At 33.6% G+C, this 27,514-nt stretch overlaps 1 protein-coding gene across 1 annotated transcript in view; it reads right to left on the bottom strand.

The window, feature by feature from the left end:
* TBC1D32 (TBC1 domain family, member 32) overlaps positions 1-27,514 on the bottom strand; it is a gene marked incomplete at its 3' end in the record, with an annotated part of 152,179 nt that overhangs the window by 51,121 nt on the left and 73,544 nt on the right. The window contains exons 18-20 of the mRNA XM_008589203.1: positions 26,717-26,835; positions 17,782-17,898; positions 9,745-9,833 (exon numbers count right to left, since the gene is read on the bottom strand). Of these exons, the coding sequence (XP_008587425.1) occupies positions 9,745-9,833; positions 17,782-17,898; positions 26,717-26,835 (325 nt within the window). The remainder of the gene's footprint in view (positions 1-9,744; positions 9,834-17,781; positions 17,899-26,716; positions 26,836-27,514) is intronic.

The raw sequence follows: 27,514 nt of genomic DNA, 5'->3' as shown, positions 1-27,514 counted from the left end.
ACCCCAGTCCAGGACAGTGTCCACTGCCCAGAGAGGCCTGAGAGCCACAGGGCCCACATGCCCCGAGTCAGCTGTGCCAGAAAAGGCAGGCACTATGGGACCTCCAGCCCAGGTCAGTCCCCACCACTTAGAGAGGCTTAAGAGCCGCTAGGCCCACATATCCTAAGTCAGTCACGCTGGAAAAGGCAGGCACCACGGGACTTCCAGCCCAGGTCGGTTCCCTCTGCTTAGAGAGGCCAGAGAGCCGCTGGGCTCACACGCCCCGAGTCAGCTGCACCAGAAGAGGCAGGCACCATGGGACTACCAGTCCAGGCCAGTCCCTGCTGCACAGAGAGGCACAAGAGCCACCAGGTCCAAATGGCCCAAGTCAGCAGCGCTGGAAGAAGCAGATGATGTGGGACCCCCCGCTCAGTCCAGTCCCCGCTGTGCAGAGAGGCCTGAGAGCCACCAGACACACATGCCCCAAGTCAGCTGTGCCAGAACAGGCAGGTGCCAAGGGACCCCCAGCCCAGGCTAGTCCCTGCTGCCCAGCATTGGCAATCCCTTCAGGATCCAAGCCAGACATCAGGGTGAAACAAATGGACTGTGATACCACCTGCCACAATGACAAAACACCAAAGGAAAGATACCAGAAATATGAAAAATCAAGAAAGTACATCACCACCAAGAAAAATAATAACTCTCAAGCCTAGATCCTATAGAACAGGAAGTCTTTGAAATGTCTGACAAGGAATTTAGAGGAACAATTCTAAGGAAACTAAATGAGATACAAGAAAACTCAGACAACACAATGAAATAAGAAAAAATATACAGGATCTGAAAGAAGAAATGCATAAAGAAATCAACGTGTTGAAAAAACACAACAGAGAGTCTAACCAGCAGGATAGAACAAGCAGAAGAGAGCATTTCTGACATGGAAGACAGGCTATGTGAATTAACACAGGCAGACCAGAAAAAAGAATTTTAAAAATTATACAAAATCGAAGAGAGATAACAGACAACCATAAGCTCTCAAATATCCAAATCATGGGTATTCCAAAAGGAGAGGAAAAAGGAAATGGCATTGAAAACATATTCAATGAAATAATAGCGGAAAACTTCCCAGGTATAGGGGAAGTCACAGATCTTCAGATTCAAGAGGCCCAAAGATCCCCAAACATATTCAACCCACAAAGGTCCTCTCCAAGACATGTTATAGTCAAACTGGCAAAACTCAAAGACAAAGAGAGAATCTTAAAAGCTGCAAGAGAGAAGCAGCAAGTCACCTCTAAGGGAGCCCCAATCAGAATGACATCAGACTTTTCATCAGAAACCCTAAAAGCCAGAAAAGAATGGTATGATATATTCAAAGTACTAAAGGACAGAAATTGCCAGCCAAGAATACTTTACCCAGCAAGGCTATCCTTCCAAAAATGAAAGACAAATAGTATATTTCTCCGAAAAACAAAGACTGCGGGAGTTCACTACCAAATGGCCAGCCTTACAAGAAATTCTCAAGGAAGTACTGGGTTTGATACCTCAAAAACAACCATCACTGCCATGAATACTCAAGAAAAAACAAAACCTACCAGCAAAACAAAAATGCTAACAATAAAGAAAAAAAAAAATAGTTTATCTACCACCCTAAGAAACCAACAAATACAGAAGACAAACAGAAAATTAGAAAGAAAGGAATGAAAGGGACTTAGGACATCTAAGCAAGGAACAAATGACACCTAAGACAACACAAAAATCAATAAAATGCTAGGAGTGAATCAACACCTTTCAATAATAACTCTAAATGTAATGGGATTAAATTCCCCACTCGAAAAACACAGACTGACTGACTGGATTAAAAAGATGGACCCGACAATATGCTGCCTTCAAGAGACTCACCTGACCTGTAAAGACAAACATAAACTAAGAGTGAAAGGATGAAAAAAGATATATCATGCAAGTAGAAATGAAAAACAAGCTGGTGTAGCTATTTTTATATCAGATAAAATAGACTTTAAAGCAAAATCATAAAAAAAGATAAAGGAGACCACTATATAGTGATAAAAGGATCTATCCATCAAGAAGACATAACAATCATAAATATATACATACCCAATGTCAGAGCAGCCAGATTTATAAAGCAAACACTATTAGACCTAAAGAATGACATAGATACAAACACCATAATAGTGGAGGACCTGAATACCCCACTCTCAAAATTGGACAGATCGTCTAGGCAGAAAAATCAATAGAGAAACACAAAAATCTAAACAACACTTTAGACCAATTGGACTTGGCAGGTATCTACAGAACATTCCACCCAACAACCTCAGAATATTCATTCTTCTCATCAGCACGATGAACATTCTCCAGGATAGATCAAATGTTAGGTCACAAAGCAAGTCTCAACAAATTCAAAACAATTGAAATTATTCCATGTATTTTTTCCAATCACAATGGATTAAAATTAGAAATCAATAACAAACGAAACTCTGGAAACTATACAAACACCTGGAAATTAAACAACATTCTACTTAATGACATATGGGTCCAAGAACAAATTAAACAGGAAATTAAAAAATTTATTGAAACTAATGAAAATAATGACACATCATACCAAAACCTGTGAGATACTGCAAAAGCAGTACTATGGGGGAAATTGTCGCATTACATGCTTACTTCAGAAGAATGGAAAGATGGCAAATAAACGACATAACATTTCACCTTAAAGAACTAGAAAAACAAGAACAATCCAAACCCAAAGTTAGTAGATGGAAAGAAATAATTAAGATCAGAGCGGAACTAAATGAAACAGAAACCCAAAAACCAATATAAAACATCAATGAAATGAATAGTCAGTTCTTCTGGAAAGATAAATACAATAGACAAACCTTTAGCAAGGCTAACTAAAAAAAAAAAGAGAGAAGACCCAAATAACGAAAATTAGAAATGAAAAAGGTGACATTACAACTGATACCTCAGAAATACAAGGAATCATTAGAAACTACGATAAACAACTATATGCCAACAAATTTGAAAATCTGGAGGAAATGGATAGATTTCTGGACACATACAAACTACCAAAACTGAGGCAAGAAGATATAGAAAATCTGAACAGACCAATAATAATAAAAGAGATTGAGGCTGTTATCAGAAGGCTCTCAACAAAGAATAGCCCAGGACCAGATGGGTTCACTGCACAGTTCTATCAAACCTTCAAAGAGGAACTGATACCAATTCTCTAGAAACTGTTCCAAAAGACTGAAACAGAGACCATTCTCCCAAACTCATTCTATGAGGCAAACATCACCCTGATACCAAAACCAGACAAAGATACATCAAAAATAGAAAACTATAGGCCAATATCCTTGATGAATATATATGTAAAAATCCTCAATAAAATACTAGCTAACAGAATACAGGAACACATACACAAATTATACACCATGATTAAGTGGGATTCTTCCTAGTGATGCAAGGTGGGGTCAACATATGCAGATCAATAAATGTAATACACCACATCAATAAAAGCAAAGACAAAAACTGAATGATCATCCCTATTGACACTGAAAAAGCATTTGACAAAATTCAACATTCTTTCACTATAAAGATTCTCAACAAGTTAGGTATAGATGGAAAGTATCTCAACACAATTAAAGCCATGTATGATAAGCCCACTGCCAATATCATTCTGAATGGGAGTGACAGGACCTAGACAAGGATGCCCACTCTCACCACTCCTATTCAACACAGTGTTGGCAGTACTAGCCAGAGCAATCAGAGAAGAGAAAGAAATAAAGCGCATCCAGGTTGGAAAAGATGAAGTCAAACTGTCCCTGTTTGCGATGATATGATCCTATATATTGAACAGCCTAAAGCCTCTACAAAAAAACTCCAAGAGTTGATAAATGATTTCAGCAAAGTTGCAGAAACAAAATGAACACATCCAAATCAGGAGCATTTCTATACACCCACAGTGAACATGCAGAAAAAGAAATCAAGAAAGCTTGTCCATTTACAATAGCCACCAAAAAAAATAAAATACTTAGGAATAAAGTTAACCAAGGATGTGAAAAATCTCTACAAAGAAAACTGCATACCACTGTTGGGAGAAATTAAATAGGACACAAGAAGATGGAAAGATATCCCATGCTCTTGGATTGGAAGAATTACCATTGTGAAAATGTCTATACTACCCAAAGTGATCACAAACTCAATGCAATCCCCATCAAAATTACAATGACATTTTTATCTGAAATGGAATCAAACTATCCTAATATTTTTATGGGATAACAAGAGACCATGCATAGCCAAAGCAATTCTGAGCAAAAAAAATAAATCTGGAGGCATAACACTGCCTGACTTTAAACTATATCACAAAGCTATAATAACCAAAATACCATGGTTCTGGCATAAAAACAGATAAACATCAATATAATAGAACAGAGAACCCAGAAACCAACACATACACGTATAGCCATCTGATCTTCGACAAAGGCAGCAAGTCCACACACTTGTGAAGAGACTGCCTCTTTAACAAATGGTGCTGGGAAAACTGGATATTCATGTATAGGAGAATGAAACTAGACCTGTGCCTCTCACCATATACCAAAATAGACTCAAAATGGATTAAAGAATTAAATACGCATCCTTAAAAAATTAAACTCCTTAAAGAAAACATACGGGAAACACTCCAGGAAGTAGGAGTGGATACAGACTTCATGAATATGACCTCCAAAACACAGGCAATTAAAGGAAAAATAAACAAATGGGATTATATCAAACTAAAAAGCTTCTGCACAGCAAAAGAAACAATCAACAAAGTGAAAAGACAACCAACAGAGTGGGAGAAAATATTTGCAAAATAAACATCTGACAAAGGATTAATATCCAGAATATACGAGGAACTCAAACAACTTTACAGCAAAAAAACAAATAACCCAATTAAAAAATGGGCAAAGGAGCTGAATAAGCATTTCTCAAAGAAAGATATATGAAAGGCCAGCAGACACATGTAAAGATGTTCAACATCACTCAGCATTCGGGAAATCCAAATCAAGACCACTTTGAGATACCATTTCACTCCAGTCAGGATGGCTAATATCCAAAAGACTGAGAATGATAAGTACTGGAGAGGTTATGGAGGAAAAGGAACTCTCATACATTGTTGGTGGGACTGTAAAATGGTACAGCCTTTATGGAAATTGGTATGGAGGTTCCTCAAATAATTACAGATAGATCTACCATATGACCCAGCTATTCCACTGCTGGGAATATAGCCAGAGGAATGGAAATCATCATGTTGAAGGGATACCTGTACTTCACTGTTTATTGAAGCACTATTTACAATAGCCAAGAGTTGGAACCAGCCCAAATGTCCATCATCAGATGAATGGATAAGGAAACTGTGGTGTATGTACACAATGGAATTCTACTCTGCTATAAAAAAGAGTGAAATACTACCACTTGCAACAACATGGATGGACTTAGAGAAAATTACATTAAGTGAAAAAAGTCAGGCTCAGAAAAAGAAATACCACATGTCCTCACTTATTTGTGGTAGCTAAAAATAAGTAAATAAACATACAAATAAAGGGGTGGGGGGAAGAAGACACAACAATCACAACAATTCCTTGAACTTTTTAAGACAAGTGAACAGATATGATGTAGGGGGAGAGGGGAAAAGGAATGGGTAAAGGGTCATGAAAATCAACTACAATGTATATTGAGAAGTTAAAGTTTAAAAAAAGAGAAAATGCGGGTATGGGCTTTATAAGAATGTGTTTCCTTTCTGCGTTATTACCTCACATTCTCTGATTATCTTAACATCTGATTCCTCACTAGGCAGTGAAGTTAAAGAGAATGAGCACCATGTCTGATTCACTCATCATTACATCCCCACACCTAGCACAGGGTATAGCTCACAATCAGTGTTCAGTAAATATTATAAATATTGGCTGAGTAAATAAAGTAGAGAAGAGTAAATTAAAAATTATAAATCTTATTCTGCAGACTTATATAAAAGGTACTGCATATCTTGTGTCACTACACTGAGAAACCCAGACTAGTTTAATATCTCTACTGGGTACAGAGAAAAATATGGTCTCTGACTCATGAAGGCAGGTTAGTAAACAGGCAAAGGAACAAGCTCCTAATACAAGTGGGGACAGGGATACGAGAGGCCAATGACAGCATTAACATCCTCATCTTTCATAGTAGAGAGTCAATCGATACCATTTAAAATTGAAATATTATGTTCAAGAATATTGAAATAGTTTACATAATCTTTTTTCTTAACCTTAGAGGAAATATCTCTGGGAAAATAATATCCCTGGAATGAGACAGTTATTTGAAATTCAGCAATTCCTTCATTCTCACTAGGGTTTCTTTTCCTTTTTTGTAAAATTAAGTTAGAATTTAAAGTGACAACTTATTACAATTCCAATTTCATAAAAAAAAAATATTTTTTATCCATCTTTCTGTCAGTACATGCATACTAAGATACCTAAAATGATTTTCCTCAATGACACTATCAAAATTAGGAGGAATTTCACTTAATTTATATTTAATTTCCTGTATTAATTTCTTTATAATAAAGATCAATAATTTTTTAAAAAACAAAGAAAAAAGTTAAGATGACTTTCAGGAGTAAGTAATTGAAGACTTGGCTGGACCACTTAATTAGATGGAAACAAAAAATTTATTTTGTTTTCTTTGTTTTTGTGGAAGGAGGTGTGGGAGTTACAGAGTTCAATTTTAGACACGGTAAGCTTGTGATGCCCTTGAAATGCATGAATTGAGATGTCAGGAGACCGTTGTATATGAGTTTGGCAGCTCAGAAGAAAGACTTTGGCTAGAGATATAAATTGAGGCATTCACTGGCATAAAAATGATATTTAAAGGCAGAGGTGTAAGTGGAACAAACTAGGGGCAGAGTGTACAGAAAAAAATGGGCCTGAAGAGTCCAACATTCAGAGGTCTTAGAGAATATAGAGGAGGAGAAATTGCAGTCAAAGCAGTGTGTGGATCAAAAGAACAAAGAAAGAGAATTTTTCACACAGAAGAAAAATGGTCCACTATATCAAAGACTATTGATAGTTGCAGTAAGATGAGAATTAAAACAGAGGAATGTACTAGATTGGCATAGAAGTTACAAGTGACCTGGAGATAAGCAGGACGAACAGTTCTGACAGAGTTATAAAGTCAAAGTCAAATCAAAGTGGGCTGAGGAGTAAATAGAGGTGAGCAAGTGAAGGCAGTTTGTATAGATGTGTTTTGTTATGGTGTGAGGCAGAGAAATAAGACAGTGAATGCAGGGAGATATGAGGTCAAGGGCAGTTTCTTTTTGTGTGTGTTTGGTTTCATTGTAAGATGGGACATAAGAAGGCATGTCCTCACATTGATAGGAATGATCCAGCATAAAAGGATAGGTGGGAAGAAGGAAAATAAAGGAGACAGGGTGAACCATAGGGACAACCTTCTCAAACATCAGCAATTTATGTATAAGATCTGCAAGATCTTAGCAAATTAAAATTCAGAACTTTAGATAAAATGTGATGCGGTTGAAAAGTGAAAAACCACCTTTCACTAAGCCTCATGTCAGCCTTATCTATATGATGTGTTATGGCAAACAAGTTGTATCAAACTTACCCTTAATGCTACTTCTAAAGTTTTCAGGCAGAGGAAAATATAAAGAGAATGGAACAAGCAATGCTAAACACAGAAGTCAGACACATTAATAAGATATTAAACTGAAGAGAATAGTAGTATGAATGTACAATTAGAAGCAAACAAAAACACTGCAGGAGTGAAAAAGAAAGACAGAGGTAAAAATCCAAAACACACAGAAACACAAGATTTATATATAATGCAAAGCTATAACATAAATTATCATCTTAATGACCAACAACATACTGAATTAAGTAAAAAAAAATGAAAGCAAAGTTGAAATGTATGACTTAAAAATACAACTGAATTAAAGATTCTGAGGATGAACTTCACACCACAATGAAAATAAATTTGTCAAAGAAAAACTTGTTAAAAAGAAGATAAAGTTGAAAACAAACATTCCCTTAGAAAGTGATTTTGTCATTTTCTCTGAACACGGATATTGTAAACATAGTGAATTATTAAGCAGCATATGGAAGAGTACTGAAATACTAAAAAAAATTTAAGGCAAAAATCATTTCATAGTAAAACACAAAAATACCACACAAGTAGATATAATGAACCACATGAAGTACGACTACTAGTACTCTTATACTATGGTTTTTATAGTGCTTGCTATGTGTCAGGCACTATTTTAAGCCCTTTTAATTTTTCATATGTAATTCTCACAATAACTCTATGAGGAAACAAATATAATTATCCTCCATTTTACAAATAAGTAACTGACAGCCCACCTCACACAACTAGTAAGTAGCAGGTAGCCTGACTCCAGAGTCCATGTTGCTAACCAACATCTTGCACTACGCTATTATATCTATAAACAATGAAACAGTACATTTTCTAGGGTAGGACAGAATGATTCCATTTGGATATTATGAGAAAGCATGCACCATAAAAATTAACATATGTTATTCCCAGGAGCATTTCACTTCTTGGATTGCTTTGTATATAACTTAAATCCTACTGCTAAATCTCCTTCCAAAAGAACGCTAGAGAAATATTATTCTATAAAATAAATATAAAAGAACTAAAATAAATAAGTAAAAAGAAATTCACTTAGTATATCAATAATGAGAGGCCAAAATCTATGTTATATAACTACAAAACTCAGAAACATAATTGTTATACAAAAGGGATTCTATTGATTGGATTCTGCTTGCTATATGATGTATCTGATGCTATAAACTGAAAATTAAAATTCAATGTGAAAACACATTTTGAGATAAAGAGCACACCATCCAAAGAGCTATAATAGCTGCAGCTTTTTTATACCTTCTTTGTACTAAAAAGTCCAAAGATGAAGCTCAGCTATTAATGAATGGTTAAAAAAAAAAAGTTTATAGATCTATAAAATACACTACCATCAGAGAATCCTAATTTTAGAAAAGTAATTGCTTTATTTCTTAGGTAGTGCATTATCATTGACCTCCCTCATGCCTTGTTACTTTGCTAGTAGAAAGGAAAAACATCATGAACCTATGAAAACTGAAAATTGTTTTAATTCACCTGCTTTTAAAGGTAGTAATTTGTAGGTGAAGAAGCAAGTTACACATCTACATATAACCACAAGACTGAGAATTTCATGAGTTCCTGGTGCGTTACCAACTCTGCTTTATTTCCCACTTGAACATGCTAAATAAAAATGTCATTCTTATGAACTCAACCAGAAAGATTTAAACCTCAGAAAAAAGTAAAATTGAAGAGTAATGATTAACATCAAGTAGCAAAATTTGAGCCTCAAGATAAATAAATCATCCATTTCTAGGCTTCTTTCAAGGCAAGAGCTTAATCAAATATCAACCCAGGTAAGCCCCAGTTGACTACAGAATAATCTGAATGAAATAGTCCCCAAAATGTCTCTATTAAATTGAGCAAAAATGGAAGACACTGTAATAATACAGAAACTAAATTCAGACAAAGACTATAGTATAAAAACCTAATTGCTACAATTTCCTTTGTCTATAATGTTACAGGAAGACAAGTTACCTTTAAACATACTTTTAAAAAGTAGTTTATTTTAAATACTTATTAAAAAGTATATAGAACAAATGCTTATTTTTTTCTGCAACATATAAAATATATCTTAATTTAGCACCTTACCTTAGACCAAAAACATGTGATTGTTCGTAGTTGAATAAAGAACGAATCTTAGCTTCAGAATTCAAAATTATAAGTCTATCAATAATATCCTGAAAAAGAAAGACAGTGACACTGTGTTTGACTGAAACCATTAAATAAAATTAAATCAACAAATATTTAGATTTGTGGTTCTCAAATTTGGCTTTACCTGGGGAGCTGTTAAAACTACATATACACTAATGCCTGGGTCCCATCCCAAGAGATTCTGAATTAACTGGTCTGGGTATGGCCTGGGTATTAGGATTTGTGAAAATTCCTAAAGTGAATCTAATGTTTAGTGAAAGTGGAGAAGCACTAATTTACACCCCAATCTGGAAGTGGTAAGTAGCTTATACAGTCAGTTAAATGCTGATTAAATTGCTAAAAATGTCAACTATTTTGAAAAACAAATATGAAATTGACAATTGTGAAACATGAACAGCAAATCTGAATATTTTTATTTAGTAACTATTTGATATTTTGCTAATAGAGATTATCTAGCACATGTAAATCAGTGGTTTCCAAACCTCGTTGAACACTGGAACAACCCAGGGAACATTAAAAATATATGTAGGTGCCCAGGATCTACCCAAGATCAATTAAGTCACTATGCCTAGGGGTGGGTTTCTGGCATCAATACTTTTTTAAAGTTGCCCAGGTGTTTTGATGCATAGTCAGGCTTCAAAATCACTGATGCTAGTGCAGAGAGAAACTGATGACCTAAGTGACAACAGCTGTCTCAAGCACTAATTTTAGCCTACTACACAATTTTGAACACTCTCTAAAAGCCTTTTTTCTATAGTAGCCTGCTTCTGTGTACATCTTTTGGTTCAGGCCTAAGAAATTTACTCATAGACAAATACTTGTCTCATTGCTCATTTACCTGACCAAGAAACTTGCTACCATCCAGTGAGTTTAAATTCAAGATATTTCTGTAACCAATAGAGCAAAAGAAGGAAGGTTTTCCTAGGGAGTAAAGTCACATAAAATTTATTAAGGTCTTTGCAGATTATGATACCAGGACCATATCACCAAATAGATAAGAGGCAAAGGAATGAGTTTCTAAAGAGGAAGAAATAATGCTTAACTCAAAATCATATTTGAAAAATACTAATCAAAACATAGTAAGAACTGATTTTGTGTAAACTTACCTAGTAAAAATTTATGCCCAACACTTAAGAATGCATTTATCACTCTACAGATATGTTGCAGAAATGTGTAAATAATAGCACAAGAGTTTAAATCAGCAATTATTAAACTATTTAATAATGAAGAATAAAAAGACTTATTTTAAAATAACCTGTCATTGTCATCTGCATCTTAGCTGGCCATTTCCTATTTCAAAAATTATGACAGAACCTGAGCAAAACAACTCATAGTCACATTTCCAGCTGTGCAGTAATAGTCTCATCAATTGCCCCACCACCCTCTCTTCTTCAGTCTCTCCACTCTGTCCTGATGTAGCTACAGTGATAGAGCCAAAAACTCTCCTTGACTTGCCCAGGCACCTGGATACTATGAAGTAGTCTTTGCAGTAGACAAAATGGCAAAACTTATTTGCTAGGTAATTCTTCAAATAGGTAGATATTTTTACTGCTTAATAATTATTGTGATTTTTTAAATTGCCTATTATTATCACTTTTTTACCATAATTGATCTTCACAGAACAATCTAGAATTGATTATATATCACTAACCTTCTACCTGAGAAGAAAAAAGTTGGCAGTTAGTTCCATGCGTTATAGTTTCTTAAAGGGTTACTATAGATTTTTCTTCATTAGTAGGGTATTAGTATAGGTGACTGAAATTTGCACAGCTACCTGAATACAATGCTAAGCTCAGACTATTTGATAGCCACTGACACCTTATAACTCTAAAGTTCTAGTTCTTTAATCTAAGTACTAGATACTATAAGAATAAAAATGATAGACAGAGACTATATTACCAACAGGCTAATAGAAGAGTAGATTGCAGCAATCTATCAATGATAATGCATTTTCAGAGAACAAATGTTACGGTAAATAATTTCTTCTTCAGAGAGGATTACATTGATGTATCACCACTTAGGGAAGAAAACAAAACTCCTGGGAAGCCTGCCTTATGAAGAGCTTCAGCTTCTAAGCACCATAACGTGTCAATAAGGAAATCAACTTCCTAAATCATAAAGCAGCTTCTCAGCAACAAGCTAGTGCAAATAAGGCGTGAGATGTGCAAAAAGTACACAGAAGCTCTATGTCTTTTTAAAAGATATTCTCCAGCTTGAGAATATGTTTAATAACCTAGTAGGCCAGACTGACACCAAGAATGGAACAACAAAAAGGGATACCCATTCTATATAAATAGATACACATCTGAGTGCCTACTCCATTTACAATTGTCCTGATGGCCACATTTGTGCTATCTGATCCCTTTTACTTAAGAAACAAGCAAGTGGTGAGGAAAAGGTCGACCACACTGCCCCAACATCCATGCACCTGCGCTTCTAGGAGTGGCTTGGAATTGGTTAGCCTATGAATAAAATTAAGCCAGTTAAGGTCCTTCCTTAGGATTTTTCAAAGTGAGGAAGTAGAGAAAAAGGCCACTCTCATATTTGGAGGCGTAGTGAGTTAAATACTAACACCTCCCAAAAAAAGGTCCACGCCCTAATCCCCAGAACCTGTGAATGCCACCCTATTTAGAAAAATGGCCTTCACAGAGGTAACTGAGATAAGAATCTTGAGGTAAGATCATCTTGGATTATCCAGGTGGACTCTTAATCTAAGACATGTGTCCTTATAAGATAGAGAAAGATTTAAGACTGAGAAGAACAGTCAGCCATGTGAAAATAGAGGGAGAAATTGGAGTTATGCACCAAGAAGATGTGAAAAGCCTGGAAAAACTAGAGCTGAATAGGCAAGGTAGGATTCCTCCCTGGAGACTTAGGAGGGAGTATGCCCCTGCTGACACCTTCATTTCAGACTTCTGGCCTCCAGAACTGTGAAAGAACACATTTCTGTTGTTTTAAGCCACACATTTTGTGGTAATTTGTTGTGGCAGCCCAAAGAGACTAATACAACAGCACAAGGTGAAGATATCAACATCGAGTAAGAGGTAGTTCCTCCTACAGAGAATAGAGAGCAACGGAGTCTTCTCCTATAGAGAATACCATTTGGAGAAGAAAATACTATTAATAATTATAGCAAACATTTATATAGTGCTTATTATCTGTCAGGCAGTGATCTAAATGTTTTACATTTCATTTAACTCAATTCATTTAATCTTCCCAACAACCCTGAGATAGAAACATTAATGTTATTTTTTTAATTCTTTTTAAAAATTTTTTTTAAAAATTACTTTATTGAGGTATGATTGACATAAATAAGTTGTACATATTTAATATATAAAACTTAATGAGTTTAGAGATAAGTATACAGCTGCAAAACCATAACCACAATCTATGCCATAAACCTATCCATCTTCTCCAAAAGTTTCCTCCCACCTCTTCTCCTTCTTATGTTTTATGTGTGTGATAACTTATGTTTTATGTGTGTGATAAAAACATCTAGTATAAGATCTACCCTTTTAGAAAAATTTTAAATATATAATACAGTATTTTTAACTCTAGGCATTCTGTTGTCCAGTAGATCTTTAGGACTCATTCATCTTGTATAACCAAAACTTTGTACTCTCTAATACCTGCCTGTTTCCCCATCTCTCTCTTCCCCCACACATGACTACTCTCTGCTTCTATGAGTTTGCCTGTTTTAGACTCTATATCACATATAAAAGGTATCATGTAGTATTTATCCTTCTGTGTCTGTCTTATATCACTTTGCATAATGCCCTCTTTTAACAAAAGAGAATACTGAAGTCTAACTTGTCCAAGGGCACACAACTAGTAAGTGGCAGAACCAGGAAACTAATCCCAGCAGTCCGGCTACAGAATACAAACTCTTAACCACTACACACCATGTTTGCCTTTCAACAAAGCCAACATGGAAAGCAATAATAGGAAAAGGGGTAGGGTATAGAGAGATAGACATAGACACAGATATGGAGCTGAGAGCATTCAACAGTCCTATATTGAGTTGTCCCTGCTTTTCATGTAAGTTAGCTATGTAAGACAATTTTCTCTTTTGCCTTTACTAATTCCAGATTGCATTTTTCTACCTGATACACCACCACATCTATATACCACCATTATAGGGCTGAAAGTTAAGTGACAAAAAGTGAAAAGCAATAGAAAATTGCATAGGAATATTTTGTGTCATTCACCTTTAATTTACTAAAGTATGACTAGAGAGTTGCTCACAGGGGCTAGAAATTTGATAGGTACCCAATATGACCCTTACTGGTCATCTTTAAAAAAATAACAATAATAAAATAAAATAAAATCTCCCTATTGGAGATCACTAGAGCACCAATTCATCACTCAGAAAATTTATAAATAAATACAGAGTCAAGCATTTATTCTGCCTTTCCTGAAAAAAACTGTTTTTCAGGGTTACCTTTATTAAGCTCTTACTAAAGAATTCCAGTCAAATACAAAAAAAATTACAGAACTAGAATCACCATTTCACACCTGCTAATGAAAAATGAATCAATGCAACACAAGACAAATAACCTAGTTTCTCCAATAAATCAATAGCATGAAAACAAAAACGAAAGGAAAACTATTTTGGAGTAAAAGAAACTTAAAAGACATAATGACTGAATGTAACATGTGAAACTTGTTTGGATCATGACTTGACCAACTGTTAAAAAAAAAAAAAAAAAAAAAAGGCATCTCTGAGACAGCACTGGAAATGTCTATATGGTCTATATATTAGATGACATTAAGGGATTATAGCTAATATTTTAGGTATGATTAAAACCACCATGGTTTATGGTGGTAATTCAAACCAAAGCAAAACCAAACAAGTCCTTGTCAGTTAGAGATGCATACTAAATTATCTACAGGCAAATTGACATTATGACTGAAATATGCTTTATAATTCAGAAAAACACAGTGGGAGTAAAAGTGAGGAAATTGGAAAAGAGTAAGGGAATAGATGGCAGAATGTTCTTAATGCTGAAGTTATGTGATATGTATATGGTAGTTCACTATACTATTTAAAATAAGTGTGAAAATGTCCACAGTAGAAAGTAGAGAAAAGCCACACATGTTTACATATGCACACTCAACACACACAGAGAGAATGGTTCCATAGTACAACTTCGTGAGGTTCCTGCCATGGGACTCCCAAAGAAAACAGAAATTTAACTTAAGTTAAATCTTCTTAAACAAAGGCTAAGGACCCAAATCATTAAGACTCTAACCTATAAGGTCTAATAAAACAGAGAGGTTACTGAAAAACTACTATACTTATAATAGCCAAATACAGCTTGCTAGACTTCAGGGATGAAAAACAAAATACAGCTCATCTCCTCATGTATCTTACAGTCTATTAGGAGAGGCAAATAAGTATACAAATAATTATAAAATAATGTGATATATACTTTATTAATGGACAAGGTGCTATGAAAGTACATTAGGAAGAACATATGAACTAGAAAAATGGCTAAGGGGAAAGGACAGTGAAGACTTCACAGAAAGAGTAAAGCCTGAAATAAGTCTTGAAGGATGAGGAGGTGCTATCTAGCAAAAAAGCAAGGTTATATACCCACCAGACTCAAAGAGAAAGAAAGTAGCTTGCCCAAAGATCCTGCTGATTAGAGAGAGGAATATAAAAAGAGAAAAGAGTGCTTTTCAAGAAGCAAGGATAAACTGTATGCCATGCAAAGGAATACAGATAAAGCCTGGAGACAAAAGGAAATCAGCCAAGATTTTCAACAACAGAACAACTTTACATATGGTTTTCATTTTTAAAGAATCACTTTGATATAATGTGAGGATAAATTATAGGCTGAGACAGAGAAACAAAGGGCAATTAGGATCTCACTGAAGTAATCTGGGCAAGAAATGAGGGTCTGAGCTAGGTGATCTTAACAGGAAAGGAAAAAAGGAAATAAGATCAGGGTATTAGGGAGAGAGATATCTATATGATGGTGATTTATTACATGTAGAGAGAGAGGAGTCAACAATGACTTCCAAGTTTCTGGCTTATTAAATTGCATGGATGATGGTGCCATACACTGACCCAGGAAAACAGGAAATGAAATTGATTTAGGGAAGGGGGAACATTGCATTCAGTTGTAGACATAGTAAGACTAAGATGCTTATGAATTTTCCAGATGCCCATTTTCTAGTAGGAATCTCAGTACAGATCTGGCAATCGAAATCAAGTGAGTTGTCAGTGTACAACTGAAGCTATGGAATCATCCATGAGATAATTCTGAAAGACATAAGACAGGAAGAGAAGTCCATGAAGACAACTATGCAGGGAAAAGAAACTGAAAGGGAACCAGAAGTAAGTAGTGCCACAGCCATAGGAAACGAGAATGAAAATAAAGAGAAGTGGATCAACCTTGTTAAATGCTACAAAGTAGTAAATTAAGTTAAATGAGAAGGGAGTTCCCATTGCATTAGGGAATTATATATTTATTGGGTTTTGGCAGAACAATTTCAGTTAGATAATTGCACAAGATGCCAGATTACAGTGGCTTCCACAATTGATAAAAGAGAAAAAAATAGTGATTTCAAGTACAGGCAATTTTTTCAGTAAGCTTGGGAGTGAGGGGAAGAAGGCACACTACAGGGTAGTAGCTAAAAGAAGACACAAGTCAAGGGAGTTATTAGGAAAGTCTTCATGTGTTTAAATTATGATGGGAAGAAGTGATTATTTTATAAGGTTGAAATGTAATGACTTCAGAAATGGAGTAATAAAACTGTTTGCAGTTAAGTGTCTTAAGGCTTAAGAGGACAAATGCCTTCAGTAAGTGGAAAGATATATTTGAGTATGCACTGTTGATGTACATGAAAACTAAGAGAACAAACATACAAGCCATATTCTAGATTAATATAACTCATCTGTACTTGTTTCCTGTAATCCATTTCAATAATGCCAATAATATCAGAAATAATTCTTTTCTGTAAACATTCACTGGGCATCTACTATGTGCTAGATCCTAAGGATAACGAAGATATCCGACTTTCCTTCAGGTACTCACAGAAAGGCACATAAATGGCTAACTATAAAACTACTTAAACAGACTGTAAGTTCTGCAAGGAAGAAACACTTAAGTGCCAAGACATAAGATACAATTGGAACACTTCAAGGAAAAGAATATAAGAAAATCTAGGTGAAAAGTTTAATAACAGAAGTATCTATCTTTATATTTCATTTCATGTAAGTTATCAGAAATTTCCCAAACTACAAAGTGTTTTAAAAATTCAAATATTTAGGGTTAAAAGTATGCAAAGCGGCAAAACTGTATTTATAAAAACAAGAAAACACAGGACAAATGCATCAGAAAATAAAAAGTAACGATTAATAATAAAATTTTAGTGTCAAGTAATTCTGTACTAATCCTTATATGCATAAATACACATTTCTGTGTGTTTAATTTGTAAGTTTACCCAAAGATAACGAACTAAATATTGCTGAATGATTACAAGTTACTCATCTGGGAATATGAATACAAAGTAAGTCTTAAATTAAATAAATATGTATATACTGCCCTCATGGGGCAATAATATATAGTTTGTTAAAATATTAGCAGAAAATGTATTGATCTCCTTGGATATAATTTATTCTTACATGTCCTAGCCAACAAAGGACCACTGATATGATATGACTAGTAACATAATGTGTCATCTAAAAATCATTCATACATATACTTCTATTTGTGCTGAGTCTCCTTTCTGGTTGGGGAAAGTTAGCATTGTATTCTGATAGGTGTTAGAAATGTTAGACGGCCTGGATCAAAGATTCTATTCCTAGATAATTTAAAGTTGATAATCCATGAGTAAATCAGCTTTTCAATGCCATGTTTGTTTCTTTTCCTCTCCTTTTTTTTTTTTTTTTGGTCAAATTGCATTTTTTACGGCCAATCTCAAATAGCATTTATAAAAGGGAAAGAGTGAAAGAAAATGACTTACAATAATACATGTTGGTACTTCACGAAGAGAATATTCTGCTTTATTAGGAAGATCTTGATTGCCTACCAGCTCATAAACAGCAGGATAGGATAACAAGTTCACCAGTGCTAGAAAAGACTGAGGAAGAAAAAAAGTCATTTAAATGGTTCATTTTTCAATCACATCCATGCAAGAATCATTAATGTAAAGATTTATAGCTGTATGACTGTGGGTCAATCTAATTTTTCAAATAAGCTTAATTAATCCACATAAATGTGAAATACAGATAAGTGTAAAACAGTTAACATGAACAACAGTCTTTAAGCTGACAATGCATGATATAACAACTGCTACAAAACATACATTAAGAGTTGGAAAAATGTTTTAAAATGTCATGTATCTCTCGGAAAGTTTGGTTCTGACAAAAAAGTGAAATGATGCATCTTTCTCATTCTGTGCACTGTTATATCTGATACGTAAGAAAATAAGACAGAGTAATACTTAGGGTCTCTGGGACAAGATAATAAATTATATATATTCCTGGTCTCAGGCCACAAGGCTATCTCTTAACTATATTCACTAGAAATCCTACTAACCTAGATATAATTTTAAAAATGGATGGCTTTTCCTCTCGAAACCAGCTCATTTTCCAATGTAATCTTACCAAGTTAATCTCTCCATGAAATTTTTAATTTCCCCACTCTCATTTCATCTTATTAAAAGCAATTGGAATATTTTTTCTCAGACACATTCTATTCTTTGGCTCCCCAGCTCGAAAGCATGCAGTAGTTGCCCATCACTAAATATCAAATCTAAACTCCTTAGCATGACTTTTTCAAGACACTTTACTAATCAACACCTTTCTTCTTTCCAGTCTCAAAAGTATCATTTCCCATTCTTCCCAAATATGAAGTCTCCACTTCAGTTAATCAAATCTGCCTGTGGTCTCCTTGAACTAGCTGCCACCTATACAAACTCTTCTTATCCTATTAAGATGCTACTTCTGCACTCCCACTTACCCATTATCCCACTTACTAAGCTTTCAAAAGTGTTCCACAATCTTTTCTGAAGACTTTCCAATTAATCACCTCTAGAAGCCCTATATTCTGCCAATACTTGAATATTTAGCTTGTATTATATTAATTGTACTTAATTGTGACCATTAAGTTTTCTGTTTATCATTTTTTAAAAACTTTTCATTTGACTCAAAAATTGAGAATAAGACAAATTGAGAATTTTCATTAGGATCAGAAAATTAAAAATTGAGAAAGTTAGAAAGTACATTTAATTTAATCTTTATTTAACACATGACAAAACTTGAGGTCCAGATAAGTGAAGTAGCTTGGCCAAAGATACACATTCAGACAGTTGGTAGAACTAATCTGTATCTTATTACTTCCAGGCTGAGATTACTTAGCACAAATAACAATACTGTACATCTTCAGACACTACTTAACAGTGTCACTCCTTTCCACAGTCCTTGTTTGAGGACCTGGAAAGTAGAGGCCATTTTATGTCTCCTCCCTCACTGTACCAAATGCAATGTTATTAACAAATAACAGTGCCTACATCGTGTATATATTTAACAATGATTTTTAACAAATGCTGTTTCTGAATAAAAAAAGAACTCACATTAAGTTTTGAAAAGCATCCATATTTTCCCCATGATAAAGAAATCCCATAAAATGAAGATGGAATTTCTGACCAATTCTAAGAAAATAATCCATGATTTAAATCCTATATCTGTTGGATAGCAATAAAGTTATCATAAACAATAATAACTAAATAAATTTAATAACTTGGTTGTCTTTTATTGAATTCCTACCTAAAGAGAACACCATGCTAAAAGTATGCACTACAGAGAAGAAAAAGGAACTTATGAAAGAAAGGATGTCTGTTTAATTATATAAAAATGAACTACAGGAGAACTAGAAGGCCCATGGCCACTGGAAACCACTGTATAAATTAATTCACTAATCACCAGGTGTTGACTAGAAAGATGATTAATAACACACATTTCACTATACCTTTATTTTTAATCCAATTTAACTTATCATGAGAATATAGTTAAGCTAAAAAATTCTTTACAATTGGAGTATGCAAACATTTCAAAATGTCCTTAGTATTAATCTAGCAATATTTAGATACTATTGTAAATTTTTTTTTATGTTTAAAGTGTCTTTCCTATCATAACCATAACAGATTACAAAAATCTTTTAACAAATGTCCATTTTGATAGAAAAGACAGATGGTCTTTATAAAAACATATATTATTAACATACTGAGAATTTTTGTATTATTTACATATGAAGAATTCCATTGATGTTTATGGAACTTTCCTCCACCTAAGATATACAACAATTTGAACCACACACAATCATGGTGACTTCTGATATGCTACTCTAAACTAATTAAGTAGAACTTTAGGTGAATACAATTAAATAATTGTATCTGAACTAAAACAACCTGAACAGAATTTTAAAGAGGCTTGAGAAGATTTCAGCAACTTGTTTCTAGAAGAAACAAATCCATTTCTCATACACAGGTATTTTTAAAGATATTAGCATATTGCAAAATTGTGCTGTGTTAAGCACTTCTCAAACTAAAAATATTTACAATGTAATCATTGGTTTCCACAAAAGAACACTGTTAGATGTTGCTAATATCAAACATTAATTATCCTAAAATTATAGTAGCACAAAATACAAATCTACTTCATCAACGTTTTGAAGAGAAAAATAAGCTTTTGTGCAATAATGATAAGGAAACTAACGGAAGGCCAAGTGTTTGCTATAATTTAAGATGAAAGCATAAAAGTAATTAATTACCTTAAAGCCAAGAACTTTTCTTATGAATTAAGAATCTTTCAGGTTAATAATGATGATATATTCACCTATCTATTCATTCAAAATATTTTAATGCCAGCTGCTCATCAGTAATTGTGCCAGATGCTAACAATAAAAAATACTAATAAAGGAATCTGCCCTCAAGGACTCACTGTAGTGTTGTTGCAAGACAAATACACTATTAGATCAGTCAAAAACCATGCCCTCGGGCCAGCCCGGTGGCGCACTGCTACAGTGCTCCGCTTGGGAGCGCGGGGGCCCTCCTGCCGAGGGTTCGGATCCCACATACAGACCGGCCGCTCACTGGCTGAGCGAGGTGCAGGCGCAACACCAAGGGTTGCGATCCGTTGCCGGTCACGAGAAAAGACAAAAAGGAAAACAAACAAACAAACAAACAAAAACCATGCCCTCAATGACCTGATAATACTGCAGTATGAAGAGGAGTGGGAGGATATCAGCAGGATGACACTATACAGCCAAGTAGGGAGAGGTGAGAGATATGGCTGCAGAAGTAGCAAGCTGTCAGGCAGACAGACATGAGATATGTCAATGAGCTCTATCTTTATCCTCTAGGAAAACTAAGTCACTTAAGAGTTTTCAGAAAAATACCAGGAATTATATTTTACATTTTGTATAGAATGCTCTAAAGGAAAGATCAGTGAAGACTATGAATCGGAGAAGGAGACTGGATGATGGCAATAGTTTAACTGCCACCATTATATAATATAAGCACTTACTTTATAAGCACTTATATAAACACTTACTTTGGGCCAAGTGCTGTACTACCAATATTTATGCATATAATCTACTTTAATTTTCAATTCAACTGTAAGACATGCATCATTTTGAGGAACAGCTGGCATCTGAAGCCAAGTCTGATTGATTTTAAAGCAATTGTAATGATATAAACCACTAGAAGACACTACAGTGGCACTTAGATTGTGAGGAGCACCTTTTGTTAGCAAGTAGGGGGGGTTCTTTATTTGTTTTCGGATGAGAATCAATGCCATCTTCAAAAAAATAGTTTTACATCTTTCTCTCCAAGTTGTATGCCTTCTATTTTTTCTTGCCTACTGCACTACGACCTAATACAACGTTGAATAGAAGTGATACGAATGAACCAAACTTAGGTCCAATATTTCACCATTACCTGTAATATAAGCTGTATGTCTTTCAAAGATAGTATTTATCAGATTGTGGATTAAATCTGCTAAGAGTTTTTATCATAAAAGGGTATAAAATTTTGCCAAATGCTGTTTCCATATCATTGAAATTGTCATGAGTTTTCTTTTTCTGTTAATATGGTGAATTATAGTTTCATTTTGTAATGTCAAACCAACTTTGCACTCCAGGGATAAATTGTACTAGATCATGATAAATGATCATTTTATATATTGCTGGATTCAATTTGACAATATTTTTGTCAAATAGTTTTGGTCCACATTCAACAGGAATATTAGTCTGTAATTTTTTTTTTTTTTTGGTAATGTTTTTGTCTCATTTCTGTATCAGTGTTATGCTGGCCTCATAAGTTAGAAATTGTTTCCTCTACCTATGTTTTCTGAAAGAGCTTGCATGAGATTTATATTCTTTCTCCTATAAATGTTTCGTAGAATCCACTGGTGAAATCATCTGGTTTTCTTTGTGGGAAGGTTCTTGATAACAAATTCAATTTCTTTAACAAATACATAGCTATTCAGTTTTTCTTTTTCTATTGGGCTATTTTTGGGGAAAAAACATCCTTTTAAACAAATTTTTCAATTTTATGTTATTGAATTAATGGCATAAAGAAATCTTAATATTCACTTATACTTTAATATCTATGGGATCTTCAGTCATACTCTTTATTCTTGATATTGGTAATTTTAGGTCTTTTTTTTCATCAATCAAGCTAGAGGTTTATCAATATTAATGATCATTTCAAAGAATCAACTTTTGGCTTTCTTTTCTCTAGTTTGTCTTGCTTCCATATTGGTTTCTGCTCTAATCTTTATTATTTCCTTTCTTGCATTTGCTTTGGGTGTAATTTGATCTTTTTCTAGTCTCTTTGAGTGGGCCTTTAGTCATTAATTTCAGATCTTTCTTATTTCTAATATAAATATTAAAGCTCAAAATAATTCTCTTTGCACCATTTCAGCTACATACACAAATTTTGATATATTGCACTCATAGTTCATACAGTTTGAAATATTTTCTAATTCCCCTTGTGCTTTTTTCTTGAGTTACAGGTTATTTTACCAGGGAGTTGTTTAATTTCAAAATATTTGGGCTTATTTTCTAGTTTCTAGCTCTTAATTTTTAATTAATTCTATTGTGATCATAGAACATAATCTATATTATTCCAATCATCTTAAATTCATTTGGACTTGCATTTAGCCCAGCATATAGTCTTTGTGTACACACCAATGTGCTCTTGAGAAGAATGTGTATTCTGCAATCATTGAGTATATTATTCTATAAATATTAGATCAAGTGATTAATAGTGGTATTCATATCATGTAATTCTTAACAGATATCTTTTGATATGTTCTATCAATTGCTAAGAGAGATGTTAAAAATCTCCAACTCTGATTGCACATTTGCCTATTTCTTCCTTAAATTCTATTTTAATGCTTCATATATTCTGAGTGTTTGTTATTAAGATCATAAATGATTTATGATTATGTCTTCCTGATGTACTGACCATATTACCATTATGTTTCTCTTAATCTTTGACAGCACTGTCTTGGTTTTTCTTTCTCTCTATCTGACACTAAATGTGGCCATACAAGTCTTCTAATGTACATTGTTTCTTTGTATTTACTTTCCCATTAATTTACATTCAACTTATCTGTGTCTCTATTTAATGTGAATTTCTTAAAGACACCAAATAGTTAGATCTTCCTTTTTCATTTACTCTAAAAATTTCTATTTTAATTAGAATATTTGGTCCATTTGCATATAATGCAATTATTGATATAAATGCCTTTAGGGCTACTATTTTCCCCTTCTTGTTTTCCCATCCATTTTCTATTCCTTTGTTCTTCCCTCCCCACTTTCTTTTGGGTTATATTTTAGAATTTTTTAAAATTTATTTATTAGGTATACTTTTTCACATTATTTTTTTTTAGTAGCTTTCTAAGAAAGTACTGTTCAATAGAGCTTTCTGTGATGATGGAAATGTTATGTAATCTGAACTGTACAATATAATACCAGCCAGCTATGTGTGCTATTGAGTACTTAAGATATGACTTATGTAATTGAGGAAATACATTTTTAATTTTAATTAATATAAATTTGCATAACCACACAGAGCTACTGTCTGCCACATTAAACAGCACAGCCAAAGAGGGAGAGAGGGAAGATAGAGGAGGCAGACTGAAATAGAAGTAAATTTTTTAATGTACCTCATTATATATTAAAACTACGTAATTGCTTTCTGCAATTTCAAAGACATGATAAAATTAGATCCCAAAAGAAAAAAAAAATATTTAGGGAATAATATTTAGAGACTACAAGCTGGGCACTAGAACTGTTTACTACTATGAGTTGTCATTGTTTCCAGATCTTTCAGCATACAGATTAGGGGAATACACAATATTTTTTAAAGAGAAAAGTTAATCCTTAGTTTATACTGACATTTCTAATTTGAAATCAAAGAAGTTTAATAAAATCCCTGTAACCTTAAATATAAGTTAAAAATATTTCCTAGGGATTAATAATATTGTGCCACTTTATGTAAAATATATGAACCTTGTAACCATAGAGATTCATGTACCATTATATCAATCTCCTGCTCTTTATACTGTTATATGTATTATCTCTAAGTACAATATAAAAACCACTATATGTCATAATTATGTTTTAAAAAGTCATAGTTATTTAAAATAAGTTTTGAAAAAATAATAAGCTTTAAACTCACTGTTTGCAATTCCCTCTCTCCATCCTAAAAATTCACATATCCATACAGTATTATTGTCCTTCAACCAGAAGCACTTCATTTAGCATTATTTGAAATGTAGGTCTGCTGACAAATATTTTCTTAGACTTTAAATTTTCTTTCTTTCACTTTCATTATTGAAGAACGTTTTTGCTGGATGTAAAATTCTAGGTTCACTGTTTCTTTTGTTTGTTTTTCCCTTTAGCACATTGTTTCTAACAAGATATCAGAAAACTTTTCTCCTTTCCCCTATATGTAATGTGTGACTTTCTAGGGGTTCTTTTAAGATTTGCTCTTTATCTCTGTCTATAATGAGCCTTAATGTGGTTTTGTTATGTTTTTATTCTTTGTATAATCTCCTTGAGATTTCTTATCTATAAATTTATATCTTTCAATAAATTTTGGAGATTTTTAAGTATTATTTAATTTCTTCTCTTATGTATTTCTGGTATTCCAACAATACACATGTTAAACCTTTTGATATGGTATCACTAAAGCCTTTCTCTTTTTTCCCTCTCTGTACTTGAGATTATGTAATTTCTTTTGAGCTGTCTCAAGTCCACTGACATGTTCAAATCATCTGTTAGGCTCATCTAGAAATTTTTATTTCAGATAAGATTTTTTAGTTCTAGAATTTCAGTCTGGTTCTTCTACATATTTTCTATTTTTCCACTGTGATTCCTAATGTTTTCATTCAATATAAGCATATTTTCCTCTACATTTTATTTATAAAAACTGCTTTAAAATCCTTGTCCAATAACTATAACTTCTTCATTTCACAATCAATTTGTATTATAGTTGACTTTGTCTTCAATATGAGTCACATTTCCCTTTTCCTCATATGTCTAGTAATTTTGGGCTGTATCCCATACATTGTGAGAATATGTCATAGAGATTCTGGACTCTGTTAAGCAGATTTTTAATTCAGCAGTTACACCGGCTAGACTCAAACTCTAAACTCTCTAACACCTGTGCTAGGTAGCATCTCTGCAAAGTTCACATGTGCAGTTTACCGGTTAGCCATATATTTGGACAGAGTTTTTACAAAGAGTTTGGTGTGCCCCCTCTGTCACTCTGTCTTTTCCAGGAACCCTGTTTCATCTTCCAGCTGCTGCATAGTCCTTAACCCTGTATTCAATAGTCCTTAACTTTGTATTCTGGTTCTTCAACCTTTTTAGGTAGTGGATTTCTATCTGTGGAGCATCAATGTGTATTTGACCTTTGACAACAATCTGTTAAAATCCAAAATCTCAAGGAATACCATTCTCTTCATCCATACACTAACTACCCTTTATTTTCATCCTTTTTTAGTCATTTCAATACTTTTAAGCATTTGTTTTTTATATTATTTTTTCAGTGTTTCCAAGTGTTTTCTATAGGAGTTAACTAGTTTACCATTTCAGAAATAGCAACATCTAAAATGCTGGGTTTTTAAAAAATTAATTTTATGACACCCTTTGAATAAAAATTGTTCAGGAGGACTGGCCAGTTAGCTGACTTGAAAGAGTGTGGTGCTGGTAATGCCAAGAACACAGGCTGGGATCCCCATCCCAGCCAGCAGCAGAAAAATAAAATAAAATAAAATAAATTAATAATAATAATAATAATAAAATTGTCTAAGATACCATAAAATCACATTTAGAAATCATCACTTAATTTTAACGAAATTTGGAGAATATGTTAAGTATATAAAAGCTATTGAATTATAATAAAACGTTTGAGTGTGTCAAAAAAATTTTTTTGCCACATTACTCTAAAAATGGCATTTTCTTTCTGCCCATCCCTCCTTCAAATAATTCTCACGATTTTCAATTGGAATCAAGCCCAAAGGCAAGAAGCTTCTTGGATTTTTGTTTTGAATGGTTAGTTTTTGTTTCTGTGATTTGCTTGTTTTTACATATGTCTGATGTGTTCTTACTCTTTATTAAGGGAGAGAAACTCTAATAAAAATAAAATGAAAAAAAAAAGTATCCTAGCAAAATATTATTGCCAAGGGACGCTGGTATTTCTATTGTTCAATAAATTTATTTTTAAAATAAAAAAAAATTATAAATGAAACAAAAGAGACAGGAAAGATATACTTAGGAAAGGCTGCTGGTTGTAATTTAATATAGATAAAAATCTAGATAAAGTTATTTGTGTGAGATATGTTTTAAATCTGTACATTAAATTAAATCAAATCACTTCTTACCTTTTGACAGCTTCGGTCGATAGGATCCACTGGAGTAGATCTGGGGTGCATTACCCTGACATCATCTTTTCCACATTCCAGATTGGACCATAATTCAGTTATAAGTGCATTAATAAATCCTAAGAAGAGTTATTATTTTATGTCATATTTATAGTATAACATATCTTTGGATTATGGAGGAGAGATATGATTATCCTTCTGACAAGACTTATCCACTCTGACAGAAGACACATACTTGCATCTTATATAAGAAATAATCTCTATCCTTGGTAGAAATGGTATTTCCTATTGTTAATACTTCATTATCATAAAATTTTGTAATGACTAAATTCTGAGAGACTATTTCCCTGGAGGACCTCTGAATTTTGAGTCCCAGCTTTTATCCTATGGCCAGTAATATTTCCTAGCAGGTTTTTCTGAAAAATGATAAGGTTTATATGTTGTTCTCTAAATGAGTCAACACTGTAAGGTAGCCTGAGAGGCATGTGTTTAACAGACGGAAGGAGAAGAGAAGGAGGTATCAGGAGGCAGGGTAGACATCAAAGAGTATCAGTATATTCTCTTATTTCAATATAACCATTATTTTTAATTCCATACACTTAGAACAATTCTGTATTTCACTATACTTTTGTTTCAATATGCTCTTTAAATTCTCATAGGTCAGATACTATATAACTAAATGAAAATGAATATTAAGCCTGATTATTAAATTATTCTATAAAAAATCAAATATACAAAAAAGTGAAAAAAATAACATCTAATCATAAAATCAGTAAGTTCGTAATAACAATATAGAAA

This window comes from Galeopterus variegatus, unplaced genomic scaffold (assembly GCF_000696425.1).
Source record: "Galeopterus variegatus unplaced genomic scaffold, G_variegatus-3.0.2 Scaffold5294, whole genome shotgun sequence".
Lineage (NCBI taxonomy): Eukaryota > Metazoa > Chordata > Mammalia > Dermoptera > Cynocephalidae > Galeopterus > Galeopterus variegatus.
This window is presented reverse-complemented; position numbering and strand designations above follow the sequence as displayed.